At 41.8% G+C, this 18,770-nt stretch overlaps 1 protein-coding gene across 1 annotated transcript in view; it reads right to left on the bottom strand.

The window, feature by feature from the left end:
• Positions 1-10,797: 10,797 nt before the first annotated feature.
• Positions 10,798-18,770, bottom strand: part of ERICH2 (glutamate rich 2) — a 43,639-nt gene continuing 35,666 nt past the window's right edge. The window contains exons 12-13 of the mRNA XM_077830393.1: positions 15,792-15,863; positions 10,798-10,940 (exon numbers count right to left, since the gene is read on the bottom strand). Of these exons, the coding sequence (XP_077686519.1) occupies positions 10,798-10,940; positions 15,792-15,863 (215 nt within the window). The remainder of the gene's footprint in view (positions 10,941-15,791; positions 15,864-18,770) is intronic.

Here is an 18,770-nt window from a genome sequence, read left to right as displayed (position 1 = left end):
GGCATAATTGAGACACATTCAGATCTATTTGTGCAACTCACTCTTGGGCCCTGCTTTAGTCTTTCGAAATAGCTGAATAAACCCTCACTCACCCCAAACTATTACATTCTGTTTATGTGAAGTTTTATGATGCATCTAACATGCTTTCATAGCTTAGATGGCAGTGTATTAGACTAAGAAGCACCCAAGAAAGAAAACAATCTCTTGATTGTGATCAAAACTGGAACATTCCATGAAGGTGGAAATGGTAGAAAGGATCACTTTATTCTCATTGAACACTTGTAAAGGAGATTAAATCCAGCCCAGTCATCTCCAACACTTGGTATGTTGACACGATAAGAAAGAATGTCTTCATATTTTAGAGAACCCCCCCCCCCCGCAAAATTAGATTCAATCTCCATGTAACATGAGGGGCTTGGAGGGCCAGATGGCCTAGTGGTTGGTGTCTCTGGCTTCCTGCCCCTGCTTCTGTACTTCACTCTTTAAGGCAGGGGAATAGGGGAACCCGGGGCCCTCTCAATCCATTGGTTCCCAGCCCAGGGCCCTGTGTAAGTCACCCCTGAGTAAGGGACCTCCCAGTAAAGAGTCTATGTTCACTGCCCTTGGCTACTGCCTACTGTTACCCCTTTAGTTTGGGGCATGGCTCCGATAGTCCAAGTTCCTGTGTTGGCTTATCTCTTAGTAGGCACCCCTCGTGAATCCTGGGTAGCATCCTGCTGCAGTCCCAGGTTCCTCCAGGTGGGACAGCCATAAGTCTAGGTGGGATCAGAACCCCACAAGGTGTCCATGCTTCAGTCACCGAGGATCCTCTCAAGCCGAGTTTCTAGATTCTACTCAACCTCTACCTAGCTTTTACAGATCCCTGTCTTATAAAACACCGACAGTTGAGTGGAGTGAGGCACTACCAGCAATGGGGCTGCCATGTGCTCAGGACAGAACAGCGAATTTGAACACAGAGTGGAATATCATACGACGAATTAATGAAGATTTGACTTCAACTTCTTTTTTATCATCACTAGTGGCTCAACCCGATCTTTATGCTATGTTTCCTGGGCTGAAAGAAGTCGGAATTCATCTCTTGCTACTCCCAGTCACAACAGCTACAGCTGAGTGTTCTTTCAAAACACAAAATTCTATTCAATGGTGAAAAAGAAGTCACCTTCTGGCTGATCATGTGAATGACCTAATGAGCATATCAATTGAAGGAATGGAAATACCGGACACATGAGAAGTCACCAAAGATGACTGTTTTTCATTCAAGAATTTCATTAACAGAGTTGTGCAAAATTATAGCAAGAAACCAAGAAGGATGTAGATGTAGTGCTTCATAGAAGGCTTGGGTAGCCAACTTTAATTTGTGTGATGATTTTAAAATCTAATAAAATGGTCATGAAACTATGGTGCCATACAGCCCACCTTCACCCTCATGGACTCACCCCTCATTGGCCCTGACCCCCCCTTCCATAAATTTGAACACACACCCCTAATTTCAATTCCTGGGGAAAACACTGCGACTACTTGCTCCTTGGTGGCTGGCTCAACCGGCAGCCTAGTGATCCTTCCCTCAGGTAGGACAGCAGCTAGCTCCTGTCTGTCTGGCAGTCAGTCCCAAACTGGGGCAGGCTTCCTTCTTTTCTCTCCTCTCCATGCATTGGTTGAAGGTATAATGGGGTGGGGCTAGCTGTGCCCAAAGGCTCTCCTTAACCCATTCTGGGCTGGTGGGTGTTTCTTCTGCTTCACCACACACAACATAAGGATAATCTGTTTGAAGATTTATAAGGGCTACAAGGAAATGTCTGGAAAGGGATGCTAGCCTATAGGATAACCCAAATAGTACTCTGACAACCTTGAAGGCCAAGTCCTAATGCTTTGTCGGCCTGATAGTAAGGTTAGTATCAGACCTTTGCTGGAATAAATCTAAGATCTTACTGACAGGCTCATTCAGGCTGAGTTGTTCTGGTTTGCCACAAGAGGAACCTTTGTTATGTTTGCTTAGCCTTCTCAAGTCTATGCTCCATTTTTAATATCCTCTTAGAAGCCTAACTAAACTGGGTGTAAACTAGGTTAGCAAAAATTCTGAAAGTCCTGCTGGATCTCCCACTGATGCTTTTCACACTATATAATGCAAAGAGACTTTGAGTTAATTCTGTGGACCCATTGGCCATCTCCCCCAGGAAAAAGGAGTACACTGGTTACAGGGATTACAGCAACCTTAAACCTACAATACTGACCACAGAGTAAGGCCTAAGGGCAGATTCCTTTTCCTTCACTTTGAAAACTGAGGTTCAGTATTTGCCCCTTAGCATTTTCTTAGGCTAAGATGTAACTCTGCTTGTCAAAGGAATATATATATAAAGATTAAGGCAATTCGTATTCCAAGAATACAGGTTCTCATGGGTGACTTTAATCTTCCTGATATCCGCTGGGAGAGCAATACAGCTGTGCATAGACAATCCAGGAAGATTTTGGAAAGCATAGGGGACAATTTCCTGGTGCAAGTGCTAGAGGAGCCAACTGGGGGGGAGCTTTTCTTGACCTGCTGCTCACAAACAGGGAAGAATTAGTGGGGTAAGCAAAAGTGGATGAGAATCTGGGAGGCAGTGACCATGAGTTGGTTGAGTTCAGGATCCTGACACAGGGAAGAAAGGTAAGCAGCAGGATACGGACCCTGGACTTCAGGAAAGCAGACTTCGACTCCCTCAGGGAACGGATGGGTAGGATCCCCTGGGGGACTAACATGAAGGGGAAAGGAGTCCAGGAGAGCTGGCTGTATTTCAAGGAATCCCTGTTGAAGTTACAGGGACAAACCATCCCGATGAGTCGAAAGAATAGTAAATATGGCAGGCGACCAGCTTGACTTAACGGTGAAATCCTTGCGGATCTTAAACATAAAAAAGAAGTTCACAAGAAGTGGAAGGTTGGACATATGACCAGGGAAGAGTATAAAAATATTGCTCAGGCATGTAGGAATGAAATCAGGAGGGCCAAATCGCACCTGGAGCTGCAGCTAGCAAGAGATGTCAAGACTAACAAGAAGGGTTTCTTCAGGTATGTTGGCAACAAGAAGAAAGCCAAGGAAAGTGTGGGCCCCTTACTGAATGAGGGAGGCAACCTAGTGACAGAGGATGTGGAAAAAGCTAATGTGCTCAATGCTTTTTTTGCCTCTGTCTTCACTAACAAGGACAGCTCCCAGACTGCTGCGCTGGGCATCACAACATGGGGAATAGATGGCCAGCCCTCTGTGGAGAAAGAGGTGGTTAGGGACTATTTAGAAAAGCTGGACGTGCACAAATCCATGGGGCCGGACGAGTTGCATCCGAGAGTGCTAAAGGAATTGGCGGCTGTGGTTGCAGAGCCATTGGCCATTATCTTTGAAAACTCGTGGCGAATGGTGGAAGTCCCAGATAACTGGAAAAAGGCTAATGTAGTGCCAATCTTTAAAAAAGGGAAAAAGGCGGATCCTGGGAACTACAGGCCAGTCAGCCTCACCTCAGTCCCCGGAAAAATCATGGAGCAGGTCCTCAAGGAATCAATCCTGAAGCACTTACATGAGAGGAAAGTGATCAGGAACAGTCAGCATGGATTCACCAAGGGAAGGTCATGCCTGACTAATCTAATCGCCTTCTATGATGAGATTACTGGTTCTGTGGATGAAGGGAAAGCAGTGGATGTATTGTTTCTTGACTTTAGCAAAGCTTTTGACACGGTCTCCCACAGTATTCTTGTCAGCAAGTTAAAGAAGTACGGGCTGGATAAATGCACTATAAGGTGGGTAGAAAGTTGGCTAGATTGTCGGGCTCAACGGGTAGTGATCAATGGCTCCATGTCTAGTTGGCAGCCGGTGTCAAGTGGAGTGCCCAAGGGGTCGGTCCTGGGGCCGGTTTTGTTCAATATCTTCATAAATGATCTGGAGGATGGTGTGGATTGCACTCTCAGCAAATTTGCGGATAATACTGAACTGGGAGGAGTGGTTGATACGCTGGAGGGCAGGGATAGGATACAGAGGGACCTAGACAAATTGGAGGATTGGGCCAAAAGAAAACTGATGAGGTTCAATAAGAATAAGTGCAGGGTCCTGCACTTAGGACGGAAGAACCCAATGCACAGCTACAGACTAGGGAGCGAATGGCTAGGCAGCAGTTCTGCAGAAAAGGACCTAGGGGTGACAGTGGACGAGAAGCTGGATATGAGTCAGCAGTGTGCCCTTGTTGCCAAGAAGGCCAATGGTATTTTGGGATGTATAAGTAGGGGCATAGCGAGCAGATCGAGAGATGTGATCGTTCCCCTCTATTCGACATTGGTGAGGCCTCATCTGGAGTACTGTGTCCAGTTTTGGGCCCCACACTACAAGAAGGATGTGGATAAATTGGAGAGAGTCCAGTGAAGGGCAACAAAAATGATTAGGGGTCTGGAACACATGACTTATGAGGAGAGGCTGAGGGAACTGGGATTGTTTAGTCTGCAGAAGAGAAGAATGAGAGGGGATTTGACAGCTGCTTTCAACTACCTGAGAGGTGGTTCCAGAGAGGATGGTTCTAGACTATTCTCAGTGGTAGAAGAGGACAGAACAAAGAGTAATGGTCTCAAGTTGCAGTGGGGGAGGTTTAGGTTGGATATTAGGAAAAACTTCTTCACTAGGAGGGTGGTGAAACACTGGAATGCATTACCTAGGGAGGTGGTAATATCTCCTTCCTTAGAAGTTTTTAAGGTCAGGCTTGACAAAGCCCTGGCTGGGATGATTTAATTGGGGATTGGTCCTGCTTTGAGCAGGGGGTTGGACTAGATGACCTCCTGAGGTCCCTTCCAACCCTGATATTCTATGATTCTATGATTCTAAGATCATTACTGCTAAATGCTAGTTACTGTTTTTCCAACCAGTGGAACAATTCACTTAGATTTGCCTGTCAGAAAGAGGCCTTTTCCCAAGCTGTATCTAGCATGGAATCAAGATGAATGCAATGTAACTGATAAGAACTTTTAGTAACTATTGTCCTAGCAATGGTGTTACATATTGATCTACCTACCACTTTTATGTGCTTGTTAATCAATATACTTGGTAGAAAATTGTATATTTTAAGTTGGAACAGAGCTGATCAACACTTTTGGAAAACATATGAATGACACCAAGTTTCCAAAAGGTTTGCCCAGTACTGCTAATGAAGCTGAAAACATGCTTTAATGTAATCATAATCATAACCAGAAACCAGTTCTAAATTAAAACTAGTTGGCTGTACAGAGAATATAAACAAGTTCTGAAGTTAGAATTGAGAAAAGTAACCCTTGATTCAATTATTCAAATACTTCCTTTCCTTGAAGAAGAAAAAAAAAAAAAGTCTGAGGACTTTCTAATGATTAGAAAGCTGTGAAAGGCCTTGGGCAGCATGGGTAAATGCCCAGAGGATATAGGACTTTCAGGTGTTTATGTGTGCATGGGAATCCTCTTCTTGGGATTTGTATTTATTTGTAGCTCAAGTGACTCACCATAAACAATATCATCTTCCTGAATCACCAGCTGCACCCTCCTTCATATGGGTTCCAAATCAGTTACCAAGAATGAATCCGTTTAAACAAAATGGTACAAAATTCCTTCCTTAGGCTTCTAAGATCTAGAGCCATACCAGATAAGTCCTCCTGCCTGTACCTCCCTCCTTTCCTTCTCTTTGAGCAGGTGAACCTCTTTTTATAGTTCCATTACTGGCCTTGTTTCCAGGTAATAATTTACTAGATGAAGAAGTGATGCAAACCCAGTTGTTTTCCCTTTGCACCAGATCAAAAGATGCAATTCATGTTTCAGGGGGCAACCACACCTGACTAGAATCCAGGTTCATTATAAAGCCTGAACATTCCCTTTGTTCAGTTGATGGTTTTGGAGGCCACTGTTCCTTGTCTATATACAACCCGGTAGAGCCCTGCAGTCAGACTGGGATCCTGCAGGTCCCGCTGCCATAATAGTGGGAGCAGAATTAAAAAAAAGTCCCTGCAGGGTTTTGCAACATGACACTTCCTGTAGGATCCAATGGAGACAGAGAGGGAACTTCACCTGGTTTAGAAAATGCAGCACAGATGTCCTGGTCTGAAAGGATATGTTAAGCCTAAGAGTTTGTGCACAGAAAGTTATAGTGATTTTAATAAAATCCTCTTAGCTATGTGGTGATGTATCATATTTGTTTGTAATAAGAAAACTTGAGATTCCATTACCTTTTGATGATTTTGCTCACAATTATCACTACTAAGACTGGGAAAGTGCATTTTGTATTTATTTTTCATAATTTGCATGGCTGTCTTCCACAACTACAGAATATGTTGTAGAATTCATCCCCTCCCCCACGTCCGTGCTTAGAAATAAGCATTTCAGTTAAAAACGTTTCTAGACTTTACAGTTTCTAGTCTCTAAGGTTCAAAATATGAACTAAACCTAAACCAAAGAGTGTTGTGTTCCTAGTTTTGCAAACAGCCAGCCTGAAAGAATAGCTTTAGGAGAGATGAACTGCTCCTATTATCTAATGGACACTATGCTTCACTGTCAATGAGTACACTTTAAACATGGATACAAATATATGCAGTACACTGAAAACCTGTAAATACAAAATGTATTGAACTGGAACAAACAGGGAATAATGTATTGATTGCATTATTCATTTTTCTATTTAATTCATTAAAACCTTCATTTAAGAAAATTTTATTTTTGGGCAAAATTTCCAGTTTCTTGCATTGGAATGCCACAGAATTTCACTATAGAATTTAGAGTCCGCACACCACGAAGTATGGAGGGGCACTGGGTATCTATAGTAGTGTCTGCTTGTCAAAGCTGATTCGGAGTCACTACTCATGATACTTAGTTCTTGCAGTAGTACACTGAATCCAAAGGAGTTACACTAGAGGTGAATCTGGTTCAATATATTCCGATAGATAGATCAATATCCCCTCTTGCGTGCTGCTAGAGAGGATGGGGCTCAACCTACTGTTATCAAAATATGGTGCTTAAGAGGCACTGGAATATAGAAGAAGGGCTACTAGAAAGAAAGAACAAAAAGATTAGATCATCTTTTAGGAGTTTTGCCTGTCTGCCTCAGCTTCTCTGATTGTGTAAAATTTTCCAAACTTTCCAAGGAAATAACTTTTTCTGGAGTCAGAATCATAGGCTTTCAGAGAAATAAGGCAGGTTTCTAAAGCTTCCATGATTGCACTATAACAAGGGTGGCCAAACTGTGCAACTGTAGTGAACATAGTGGTAAGTTACCAATAGCCTTAAGGAAGTCACATGATTTGCATATATTTTAAATCCTCAACACACCCATACCCATAAGGCTGGTTTGTGTTTGTGCAGCAAACGGAAGCTTGTTGTTAGAGGTCAATAAAAATGTACAATTAATTGACTTTGCCCTTGCCCTCCAGAAGAGAGCAACCACAGGACATATTTTAGGACTTCTCATGCTGCATCTGGCCCTTGTGCCACACTTTGAGATGCTCTCCTCTGTTGCCCTACCTCAGCATCAAGGAATGAGCAGATTTCCTCTTCATGAAATATTCTTTGCTATAGCATCAGGCCATACAAGCACGTTCTTAAGGGGAAACAATATCAAAACTCAGATCAACAAACATTTGATCAAAACCTTAAGTCCCTATTTCATCCTTGTTGGGGTGTGTACAGAGGCATCCTTCTCTTCTAAGGTTGCCCCATTTTTATCGTTATTAAGTAATATATGCAACTGAATGATAATGAGAAGTGGTGAACTGGGCAGTAGTAGTGCAAACTTCCTCACATTACCCCATCAATATGCTCCAAGCCTAGATCAGGGAAAAACTTCTAGAGAAGAGAGGGTAGTTCAGACTTAATGCCTATTCAGTCTTTTACCTCCTTTTGAGTGGTCCAAAATGGGTGTGAAGTAGGGACACATGATGTTTTTGTGATACGGACAACCTTGTCCTGTCCACAGGGAATAACTGACACCACTACCTAATTTCACAAAGGCCAAGAAAAAATGTGATAATTTGCAATCACTATTGCCCTGGGATGGATCTAAGCCATTTTTACAAGGCTTTGATAACTAAAAGTAACATGAAATTTTGTAGCTATTTCTATCACAGCCTTAGGTAAAGAGGACTAGTCATGGTAGACAATCCAAGAGATCTTTGTAATATTAATTGCTCACCACTTTGAAGTTTGGTTCTTCTCTGAAATGTGACTGTAAAAATGGCATTGTGAGGTTCCACATTTATTGTGTCTCAATAAATTCCTTATCACAAGTGTGCTCAATGCAGTCCAAATGTTTCCAAATAAAGATCTGTTCTGTCAGCCCTGCAAACTCAGTCTGGATTCTGGGAAACAAGCAGAGTTCTCTTCTTCTGTATCAGCACCAATAAAAAGAAATAAAATAAAATTCTGCAGGACAAAACTTTGCTTTCAATCAGTAGAGCTTAGTAAACAATTCCATTGATACACAAAGAATAGAATTCCACTCCCTTTCTTTTCGCTGCGTTAGTTCTGCAGGGCTAACAGGAATACATAATTATTTCAGCCACTGAAGTTAATGGATCTAATTCTCAACACATAGCAAGCAGATCTCCTTGGTAAGAAAGTGCCATTTTTAAAGTAATTTTTCATAGTAAAACCTCACTTACAGGCTATACCCTATGCTTTGCTGAAAAGCATATACGTGCTTGGCATAAGTCCAGGTATGGGGACAAACATGTCTTTAAGCATCCCTAGTGACTTCCCAGCCCTGGGACCTGTGGGCACCAGTTCTGGCCAGAGCCTGAAGGCTGCTATCTTAGGCTAGCTACAGACAGACTCCAGGAGGTATAGGGACACCCTGGCAATGCTCCCTGTCTCCTTGGTACTACCTGCACGAAAAGCCACAATGGGAGTGCTGTAGGAGCTGCTAAGGTATCCCTATGCCATGGGAGGATTTTTCTATGCAGAGAAAATCCGCCCAGGTTCATTTAAATTTGGGTTACAGCTCCTTTGTGCTATCAAACCTATACAAAACAGCCAAAGGGGCCTACAAATATCTACAAGAATCACAAATATTTGACAAGTATCTTCTAGATCTTATTTGAAAAACATATTTTCATAATGAAATGCTTAAGAAAAATAACTTACAAAAGAAATAAAACAGCTCATAAATAAGACAACACCAACAGTAACAGATATTATGCATGCATACTTATCTATACACACAGGTAAAATGTCTTACCCAACTGATTTCTCTCACTTATCAGACTTAACTTATAAGAGGTGATGCTCCCATAATGACTTGAACATGTGTACCAAAATAAACAAGCAAAACATTTATTCTGTTATATTTAATAATTTCACTAACCAACACATTTGTTCCACTGAAGAGGAAGCAAGTAACAATTAGGAGCTACAACAAGAACCATGGTGTCAGACAGCTACTGACATTAACAAGGGGTCCTGAAATGTTAGTAGTGAAAAAGCAACACTGTACTTAAGTGTACTGGTGCATGAAACAAAAGATGGTTACATGTGTACTGTGACACATTTTCTGCACACTAGAATGCAGTATTTAAAAATATGAATGGTTTTCATGGTTAGACTACATAAAACATAACAACAGTGTTCAATCCAAGTCTTGAATACATTTTTTCACACTATGCTGTCCAATGCTTTTTCTGCTGCATTCCATGCCACCTGAATGTGTTCGTTATCCTCACTTTGCACACCCGCTGAATGCCAAAATTGGTACAAGTTACTCTACTTTATTATTTACATATATTTTCTGACTAACTTTATACCTGACAAATCTTAAACAGTAATGTAAGTTTTGTCTCCAAATCTGGCCAAGAAACTTCCATTGAAGTTGCACCCACTTATGTCAGGGCTATTGTAATTATCTAAAGTAAATTGTGGGGGAGTGAGGTGGGAGGAGACAGGTTGCATGAACAGAATTTTAGCAGGTATTTCCAAAAATATGGTTTAATGACAACATTTTGTAACACAAAATATTTGTTTGAAAACCTGTATGTTTGATTTCTTCCAAGAAGCTGTATATTTCTCTTTAAATTGTAAAGAGGCTTTTTACCCCATTCAGAGTCTTACCAGCATTGTGTGAAATCAATTGCTCTGCACAATCATTTAGGAAGATTTTATTGCCCTGTTGAACTGGTGTCAATGAATTTGGAAAGCACAAAATTTCTCAATAAAAAATCATGTCTTTGCTCAACTGATGACACGCACCCTAGCTTTTCATCTAGCTGATTGCTCCAACAGGAAAATTTTTTAGGAGTTATGTCTAAGGAGATCAATTTTGTCTATAGCATCAAATATGCTATGGAACAAAGTTAGTCTGATGCAGTGGCTCTCAACCTTTCCAGACTACTGTACCCCTTTCAGGAGTCTGATTTGTCCTGCATAATCGCAAGTTTCACCTAGCTTACAAAAATCACATAAAAATACAAAGTGTCACAGCACGCTATTACTGAAAAATTGCTTGCTTTCTCATTTTGTCTGTATGAAATTTTACTTTATACTGACTTTGCTAGTGCTTTTTATGTAGTCTGTTGTAAAACTAGGTAAGTATCTAGATGAGTTTCTGTACCCCCTGGAAGACCCCTGTGTACTCCCGGGGTACATGTACCCTTGGTTGAGAACCACTGGTATGGCGGGCTGTGTGTGAGTGTGGAGGCAATCTATATGAAAAAGAATGCAGCAGTTTAAGAGGGAGAAAAGTTATAATGATTAAACAGTGCATTTTAATATGGTGTTTAAAAAGAGACTGTACAGAAGAATCAAAATAATCAACCTAAAGGGAGTATAGAAGAATTACCAAACTGCTATACATTTTCATCAGAATCATCAGAACTTTCTTCTCCTTCATCATCACTGCTATCTGAACTGCTAGTATCCTCTTCACTGTCCTCACTGCTTCCTTCATCTGTTTCTTCACCCTCTTCATCACCAAAATTCTGTGTACTTTCTAAGGCATACAGGTACAAGATATACATTTTAGGTAAGTCTTAAGTTTTGGTTAGTAAATAATTGACTATTTCAGGCATGTGATAAATACATAATATTTGATATTATATTCCAAATAAATTCAAATTTATATATCCAAAATAAATAGGTTGTACACGGTGTTTTGGGGTATTTTTCTGAAGAAAATAATTGTATTCTAAATCAGTCATTGCATTTTGCTTTGTACAGAGAGGGATTAATACAATTGTTTTGCTTGATAGCGCTGTCTAATTTTCAAAGAAATATCTAAACAAACGTTTTCCCTTTTCTACTACAGGAAGAAAATTATGTGTGTGTTTTTCCTGAGAATTTAGTAAACAGTCCATATATTCACAAATATTCCAAATATGTATCTTGTTTGAGATGGTGCAGGTTTTGGAAACTTTCAGCAACAGTCTTATAGTGATAGGATGACTATTTTTGTCAGTTACACCAATTTTTTGTCTATATAGTCAACACCCATTTTCCAAAATATTTTATAAAATACACACAGCTTTTCGACAACATGAAAGTGAACGGGACTTCTCATGTGAGGAAAACTGCTCATATTTGTTTTTACAGGATTGATAGCCAGTTTGAAAGAACAAGAGCATGTTAAATCATAAAAATGATACTGCTGAAATTGATCTCGTCTGCAAGGAAAACAAGAGTCTCCAACCTGTACTACTATGGGAACATGGAACTTGACTGAAATTTCCCATTTCAAAACCAATTTAAAAGTGAAGAAAAAAATGAATACATGCTATTAATATTTTAGGTTCTTAGCCACAGAAGAGTATTTTTAAAATAGGAATACTCTCATAATACAATAAAATACTTAAATTAAAAACTGATTTAAGGCAATTATCCATTTTGAGATAATAAGCTACAGGGCTAATGTTGTGAAGCTGGCCCAGATCTGTGTGCTGTGATCACTTTGCTCTCAATATGGAAAATGGGAGAGATTCCAGAAGACTGGAAAAAGACAAATATAGTGCCAATCTGTAAAAAGGGAAATAAGGACAACCCAGGAAATTACAGACCAGCCAGCTTAATTTCTGTACCCGGAATGATAATGGAACAAATAATTAAGGAATCAATTTGCAAACATCTAGAAGATAATAAGGTGATGAGTAACAGTCATTTGTCAAGAACAAATTGTGTTAAACCAACCTGATACCTTTCTTTGACAGGGTAACAAGCCTTGTGAATGGAGGGTGGGAAATGGTAGATGCGGTATATCTTGACTTTACTAAAGCTTTTGATATTGTCTCGCATGACCTTCTCATAAACAAACTAGGGAAATGCAACCTAGATGGAGCTACTATAAGATGTGTGCAAAACTGGTTGGAAAACCATTCCCAGAGAGTAGTTATCCGTGATTCACAGTCACGCTGGAAGGGCATAAGGAGTGGGGTCCCAGGTCCGGTTCTGTTTAAAATCTTCATCAGTGATTTAGATAATGGCATAGACAGTACACTTATAAAGTTTGAGGACGATATGAAGCTGGGAGGTGTTGCAAGTGCTTTGGAGGATAGGTTTAAAATTCAAAATGATCTGGACAAACTGGAGAAATGGTCTGAAGTAAACAGCATGAAATTCAATAAGGACAAATGCAAAGTACTCCACTTAGGAAGGAACAATCAGTTGCACACATACAAAACGGGAAATGACTGCCTAGGAAGGAGTACTGCGGAAAGGGATTTGGGGGTCATAGTGGACCACAAGCTAAATATGAGTCAACAGTGTAACGCTGTTGCAAAAAAAGCAAACATCATTCTGGGATGTATTAGCAGGAGTGTTGTAAGCAAGACACGAGAAGTAATTCTTCTGCTCTACTCTGCACTGATTAGGCCTCAACTGAAGTATTGTGTCCAGTTCTGGGCCCCACATTTCAGGAAGGATATGGACAAATTGGAGAGAGTCCAGAGAAGAGCAACAAAAATGATTAAAGGTCTAGAAAACATGACCTATGAGGGAAGATTGAAAAAATTGGGTTTGTTTAGTCTGGAGAAGAGAAGACAGAGAGGGGACATAACAGTTTTCAAGTATGTAAAAGGTTGTTACAAGGCGGAAGGAGAAAAATTGTTTTTCTTAACCTCTGAGGATAGGACAAGAAGCAATGGGCTTAAATTGCAGCAAGGGCTGTTTAGGTTGGACATTAGGAAAAACTTCCTAACTGTCAGGGTGGTTAAGCAGTGGAATAAATTGGCTAGGGAGGTCGTGGAATCTTCATCCTTGTAGATTTTTAAGAGCAGGTTAGACAAACACCTGTCAGGAATGGTCTAGATAATACTTAGTCCTGCCATGTGTGCAGGGGACTGGACTAGATGACCTCTCAAGGTCTCTTCCAGTCCTATGATTCTATAATATTGGCACAAAGTAGCTAAAACTGGTGTAGCTGACCACAACAGGATCACTCCAAGGTAGGGGGATCCTGAGAGGAGCAGAGACAGTATAGCAACTCCTATGCCACTCTCTTTCCCTGCAGCCCACACAGCAGTTATAGCAGGCAAAAAGAGTGTTTCTGCCAGCTTGCTAATATTAGTTTGAGTGGCCTGATGGCAACTGTAACTCACACCAGATGCCATTGGTCCCAAGGGGCTAATACAACTGTGACATGCCCCGAGGTGCAATCCAGACAGTGGAAACCCTATACCCCCTTAACTCTCCTGCCTCCTCTAGGCTATCTTCTACACTGCTATACTAGTGAACAGCAAACGCATCCAGGCTCTGTTCACTCAGCCATCAGCATGCAGAGGAGCACCCTGCTAAGTTGCATGAAGGCTCTCACAAGCCATTCATGAACTGTATATAGGGAGATATAAGCAAATTCCCCCAGCCTGGCACCCCAGAAATGTGCATCTTACACTGCTCAAGACCTTCTTGATCAAAGTTTGCCGCTCGTTCAAAAGGTAGTGGACATGTCCCAGCCTCTGTAATCTGAGCAGATCCCCCAAGCACTTTAGACAAATTCACTGGTTTAGATTAAACATCAAAATAAGTTTATTAACTAGACAAAGATAGATTTTAAGTGATTAAGTGGAACTGGCACAGAAGATTAGAATTGGTTGCAAAAGGAAATAGCAAAACCACAATCTAAATTCTAAATTTACCAGGCTAATAATTCTAAAATCAAGATGATTTCTCTCATCCAAAACTTAACAGCAGTGCATACTAACTGGAACACCTTCCAAAGTTTCAATGGAGATCTCTTAGTTTTCCTTGTATAGTGATGGCAGTAAGAGGCAGGCCCTGTGGTGACATCACTGTCCCTGATTTATACTTTTCTCCAGATACTGGAAAATCCATGCTGTGTCATGGGGTTAGGCAGCACTCATGGTGTACATAAGCGGCTGATCATCCTTCATTATGAATTGCAAATTTTTGCTTGCACCTTTTGTCTATGTGAAGATTGGCACATAAGGCCTCAGTTTTCCGTTTCTTTGTCCTCTCTGAGTTTCCCAGACTCACCAAGTTTCAGTAACAAACATATAGCAAAATGTCATAATTTCATATACATTGATGACACTTTCATTTCAACAGGATAATGAGGTTCACCAAATCAAGACTTTTCAAATGATACCTCATAAGGCATACTTTGTACAAAACATAACACAATCATATAACAGTGGTGAATATGTGGGATATGGGGTACAGTATGTCACAACAACAGCTTGAGGTCATCTGGGTTTTAAAGGACACCCCAGACAGTCTTAGGCTGTTGTATTAGCCCCGGGGAGCACTAGCATCTGGTCTGAGTTAGAGTTGCCTTCAGGCCACTCAAACTAATGTTGGGGGGCTGGCACAGCTGAACTAGCACTGGGGTAGGACGATGACAGGTTAAAGCCATCTATGCAACTCCCTTCCTCCAAGTTCTTCTGTATTCTCCTATGCCTCTGCAAAGGATTTTGTACAAGGGGGTTACCATTTTTCAGTCTAGTATGCATTTTCTGAGCAAATGTGATTCCCAGACATGACTCTCTGTTTAAGTCAACTCAAATGTCTACAGTAAGGATATCCTAATATACTGAAAGACAGTATTAGTGCTTGAAATTGAACATTGACAGTTAGGAAATGGTTGCTTAATGTGATTTTATAGCCTAATGCAGGGGTTCTCAACCTTTTTCCTTCTGAGGGGCCCTCCCAACATGCTATAAAAACTCCACGGCCCACCTGTGCCACAACAACTGGTTTTCTGCATGTAAAAGCCAGGGCACACGTTAGTGGGTAGCAAGCAGAGCAATTGCCCAGGGGCGGCTCTACCAATTTTGCAGCCCCAAGCAGTTGCCGCCGAATTGCCGCCACCGCAACAGCAGTGGAGCTGCCGACGAACTGCTGCCGTGGGACACGGACTGCCGCCCCGTTCTAAATGCCGCCCCAAGCACCTGCTTGGAAAGCTGGTGCCTGGAGCCAGCCCTTCCAGGGCCCCATGCCACAGGGGGACCCACAAAGCTAAGTTGCTTAGGCACTCCACTGCTTAGGCTTTGGCTTCAGCCCTGGATGGTGGGACTCGGGGCCCCAGGTTTCAGCCCCATGAAGGGCGTCAGCTTTCTGCCCTTGGCCCTATTGAGTCTAACACCAGCCATGCTTGGTGGACCCCCTGAAGTCTGCTTGCACCCCCCCACAGGGGGCCCCAGACCCCTGTTTGAGAACCACTGGCCTAATATATTACACTTAAGACACATTAAACACAAAAGTGATAAAAATATTTCTCACCCTATAGTTTTTAAAAATAAAATAGGGTCCATGCAGTTACAGCAGTCCCAAATATTGTTTACTTGTGAAAAGCATGAACGCTTCTCCAACAGCTAGTTACTGTTCTCAAACTTACCTATCAGCAACTTTTCTTCAAGAAGTGGAAGAAACTGCTTGGCCTCAGTATTTTCTGGTTCATATATTAGAACTGAAATTTGACAACAGGATAAGTTAATAATTCTGTATGGTGACAATAGCAACTGACAGACTGCTGAACAGTTTCAAGGCATATTGTTAAAGTGTATGCTGTCAGATAGTGGCATAATTTTGATTTCAGAGACTTAAAATGCAAACAATGATGTCTCAGTTATTTGTATTTATATTTCCTCATGAAATACTATATTAAGATGGAGTTAACTTTGAGAGTACATATCAGTAAATATGTAACTTACAAAAATGTATTAATGATACAAGAAATAGGCATAACAAACCCAAGAAATTCAGATATAAAGTTAAACATAAAATAAACCCAAACATGTTCAGGAATGAAGATGCCGAGTTAATGTTGTTTGGATGCCTTTACTGATCCCTGTAGTGATGCCACGAGGGAAAAAATATTTATAAAACCTAATCTATTGAAAAATTAGTGAAATCTAATCTGGAACCACAAATACACAGTTACTGTATGGAAACCTACAAGAAACATTTATTCACTGATCCCTGTTACAACAGCACTTTGCCACACTATATCACATTCAATCATATCAGTACTATTAGTCGTTTACTTTTCTGGGAACTAAATTCATTCACATTTAAAAATGAATAGGTAAACACACAAAATTATTATTAAGCTGCCTTTTGTAGACAAAACAGTGGAAGTGTGCACACTGGAATGCTCCTTCTGCTGACAAAACTCTCTTGCTTTGCCACCAAATAAAACCACCTTGATGAGAGAGAGCTTTTTGGGGCAAAGTTATATCGACAAAGCGTCAGTGAAGACACCGCAGTTGGTTATGTCACTCCAATTGGCCTCCATGAGGTATCCCACAATGCCCATCCTGACAGCTCTGGTCAGCAGTTCAAACTCTGCTCCCTTGCACCTAGATACACAGGCATCCACCTCATAGGCCCAGGAATTTTTGAAATTCCACTTCCTGTTTACTCAGCGTATACAGCTGACCATGGCGGCGCTACACAGCAAACACTCTCCTGCTTGGACCACACCTGAGCTGTTGTATTTTCTGGCAGTGTGAGGAGAAGAGGTTGTGCAGTCCAAGCTCCACTCCAGCCACAGGAACTTCGATACCTATGGACAGACTTTTTGTGGCTTGTTGGAGAAGGGCTACAACAGGACATGCAGCATTGCCGAGTGAAGATAAAGGAGATGAGGTAGGCGTACCAGAAGGCAAGAGAGGCAAATCATCACTCCGGTGCTGCGCCGCAGTCCTGCTGCTTCTATAAGGAAATGGATGCCATTCTCGGCAATGACGCCACCTCCACTGCCAACAGCCCTGTGGATACTTCAGTGGGGCTGGAGGCAGTGGACAGGGGACTCGACCCCGTGGACAAAGTTATGGATGAGGAGGTCAAGATGGAGGACGACGTGGAGCACACGCCAGGGTTGTCCAGTGGCATAGTGAGTCAGGACCTATTTTCCACTCCTGAGGGGTCTAGCAGTCCTGGCAGCCAGTCTCTGGCGCACATGATGCAGTAGAGGATAGTCTTAGTAAGTGATCTTTTTGAGTTGATGCTGCTCGGTTATATGAGGTAGAGCTGTCCTTTGCTCTGAATATTCTAAAAGTGGGTGAAGGGATAGAAATCTACAAGACTAGCTGTGTTTGCGTGTGCTCCACATTATCTTGTGCAGCTAAGTAGTGCAGCAAAACAGTGTGTTAATGCACACCGAGATTTCATGAGAATCCTCCTGCAAGAACTCTAGGAAACTTTCCTGGAGGTACTTGGCAAACCTCTGCTGAAAGTTCCTTGGCAGAGCTGCTTTGTTCCTTCCCACATTGTAGGAAACTTTCATGCACCAATCGGCAATTCCTTGAGCAGGGACCAAAGCAGCACATGGATGAGCAGCATAGGGACCGGGTCTGAACTTCCAAGCATGCAGGAGATGCACCCTTGCATACCCTCAGGAGTGAGAGATTGGCTTCAGTGATCTCTGCTTGTGGAAAACTGGGGCAGAATTTGCAATACTCTTCCGCACTTATTCCCTTAAAAAAACCTAGACCCTTTGCCCCATCTTCAACATCCAGGACCACCCTCCCTCCCTGGACCAAACTCACCATGTTTAGGGTGTTCCCCGAGATGTGTGCTTGCCAAGGGACAGTGAGAAAGTGATTCATATGTGAAAAGAGGTATATTTTACTATAATGATTCAATGTTGTGCATGAACTAACAATCATGCTTCTGTGTATTGTTTCTTGTACTTCTGCAGATGTGGCCTTCAAGGGAACCCCCTACACACTGGCAGAGCACCTCTGCCGGAAAATGAAGTGACCACAGTGCATCAAGGAGGACATGTTACAGGAGGTGCTTCAATCCTCAGAGGTCAAAAAAGAGAACACAGGGAGTGGAGAGAGACCCTGAATGAAAAATTTAAAATAGAAAGGCAGCACAGAAAGGAGAGCAAGGAACAAATTGTAAAGGGCCAGGAGCAGATGACAAAATTGATGGAGGAGCAAACAGAGATGTTGACGTCCCTAATCACGCTCCAGGCAGAACAGATGCATGCTTGCCCTCCCCACCCATAGCCAATACAAAACTGCTTTCCATGACCCCCCAAACTCCTTTCACACAGTCCTTGCAACTTCTCAGAATGTCTCGGTACCTCATTCACTCCACCCCTTCAGACAGCTTCCAAAATGATAGCTGGAGTTACACACAGCTAGGAAAGCATATACTGCCCTGCACTCTTATCTCCCTTCCCAGCAATTCTTTTGTGTGTGTTAACTGTTATTTAATAAAAGCAAACTGTCCCGCACATAGTGGTTGCGGCTGATAGAAATACATAGCGGCAATTTGATCATTTGCTGACTACAAATCCTGGTCAGGAATCATCACAACTTTAATGCAAGGAGGCAAGATAATACAGCATGACCACTGTATA

This window comes from Eretmochelys imbricata, chromosome 11 (genome assembly GCF_965152235.1).
Source record: "Eretmochelys imbricata isolate rEreImb1 chromosome 11, rEreImb1.hap1, whole genome shotgun sequence".
NCBI lineage: Eukaryota > Metazoa > Chordata > Testudines > Cheloniidae > Eretmochelys > Eretmochelys imbricata.
The sequence above is the reverse complement of the archived record's forward strand: the minus strand, read 5'-3'. Positions and strand labels throughout refer to the sequence as shown.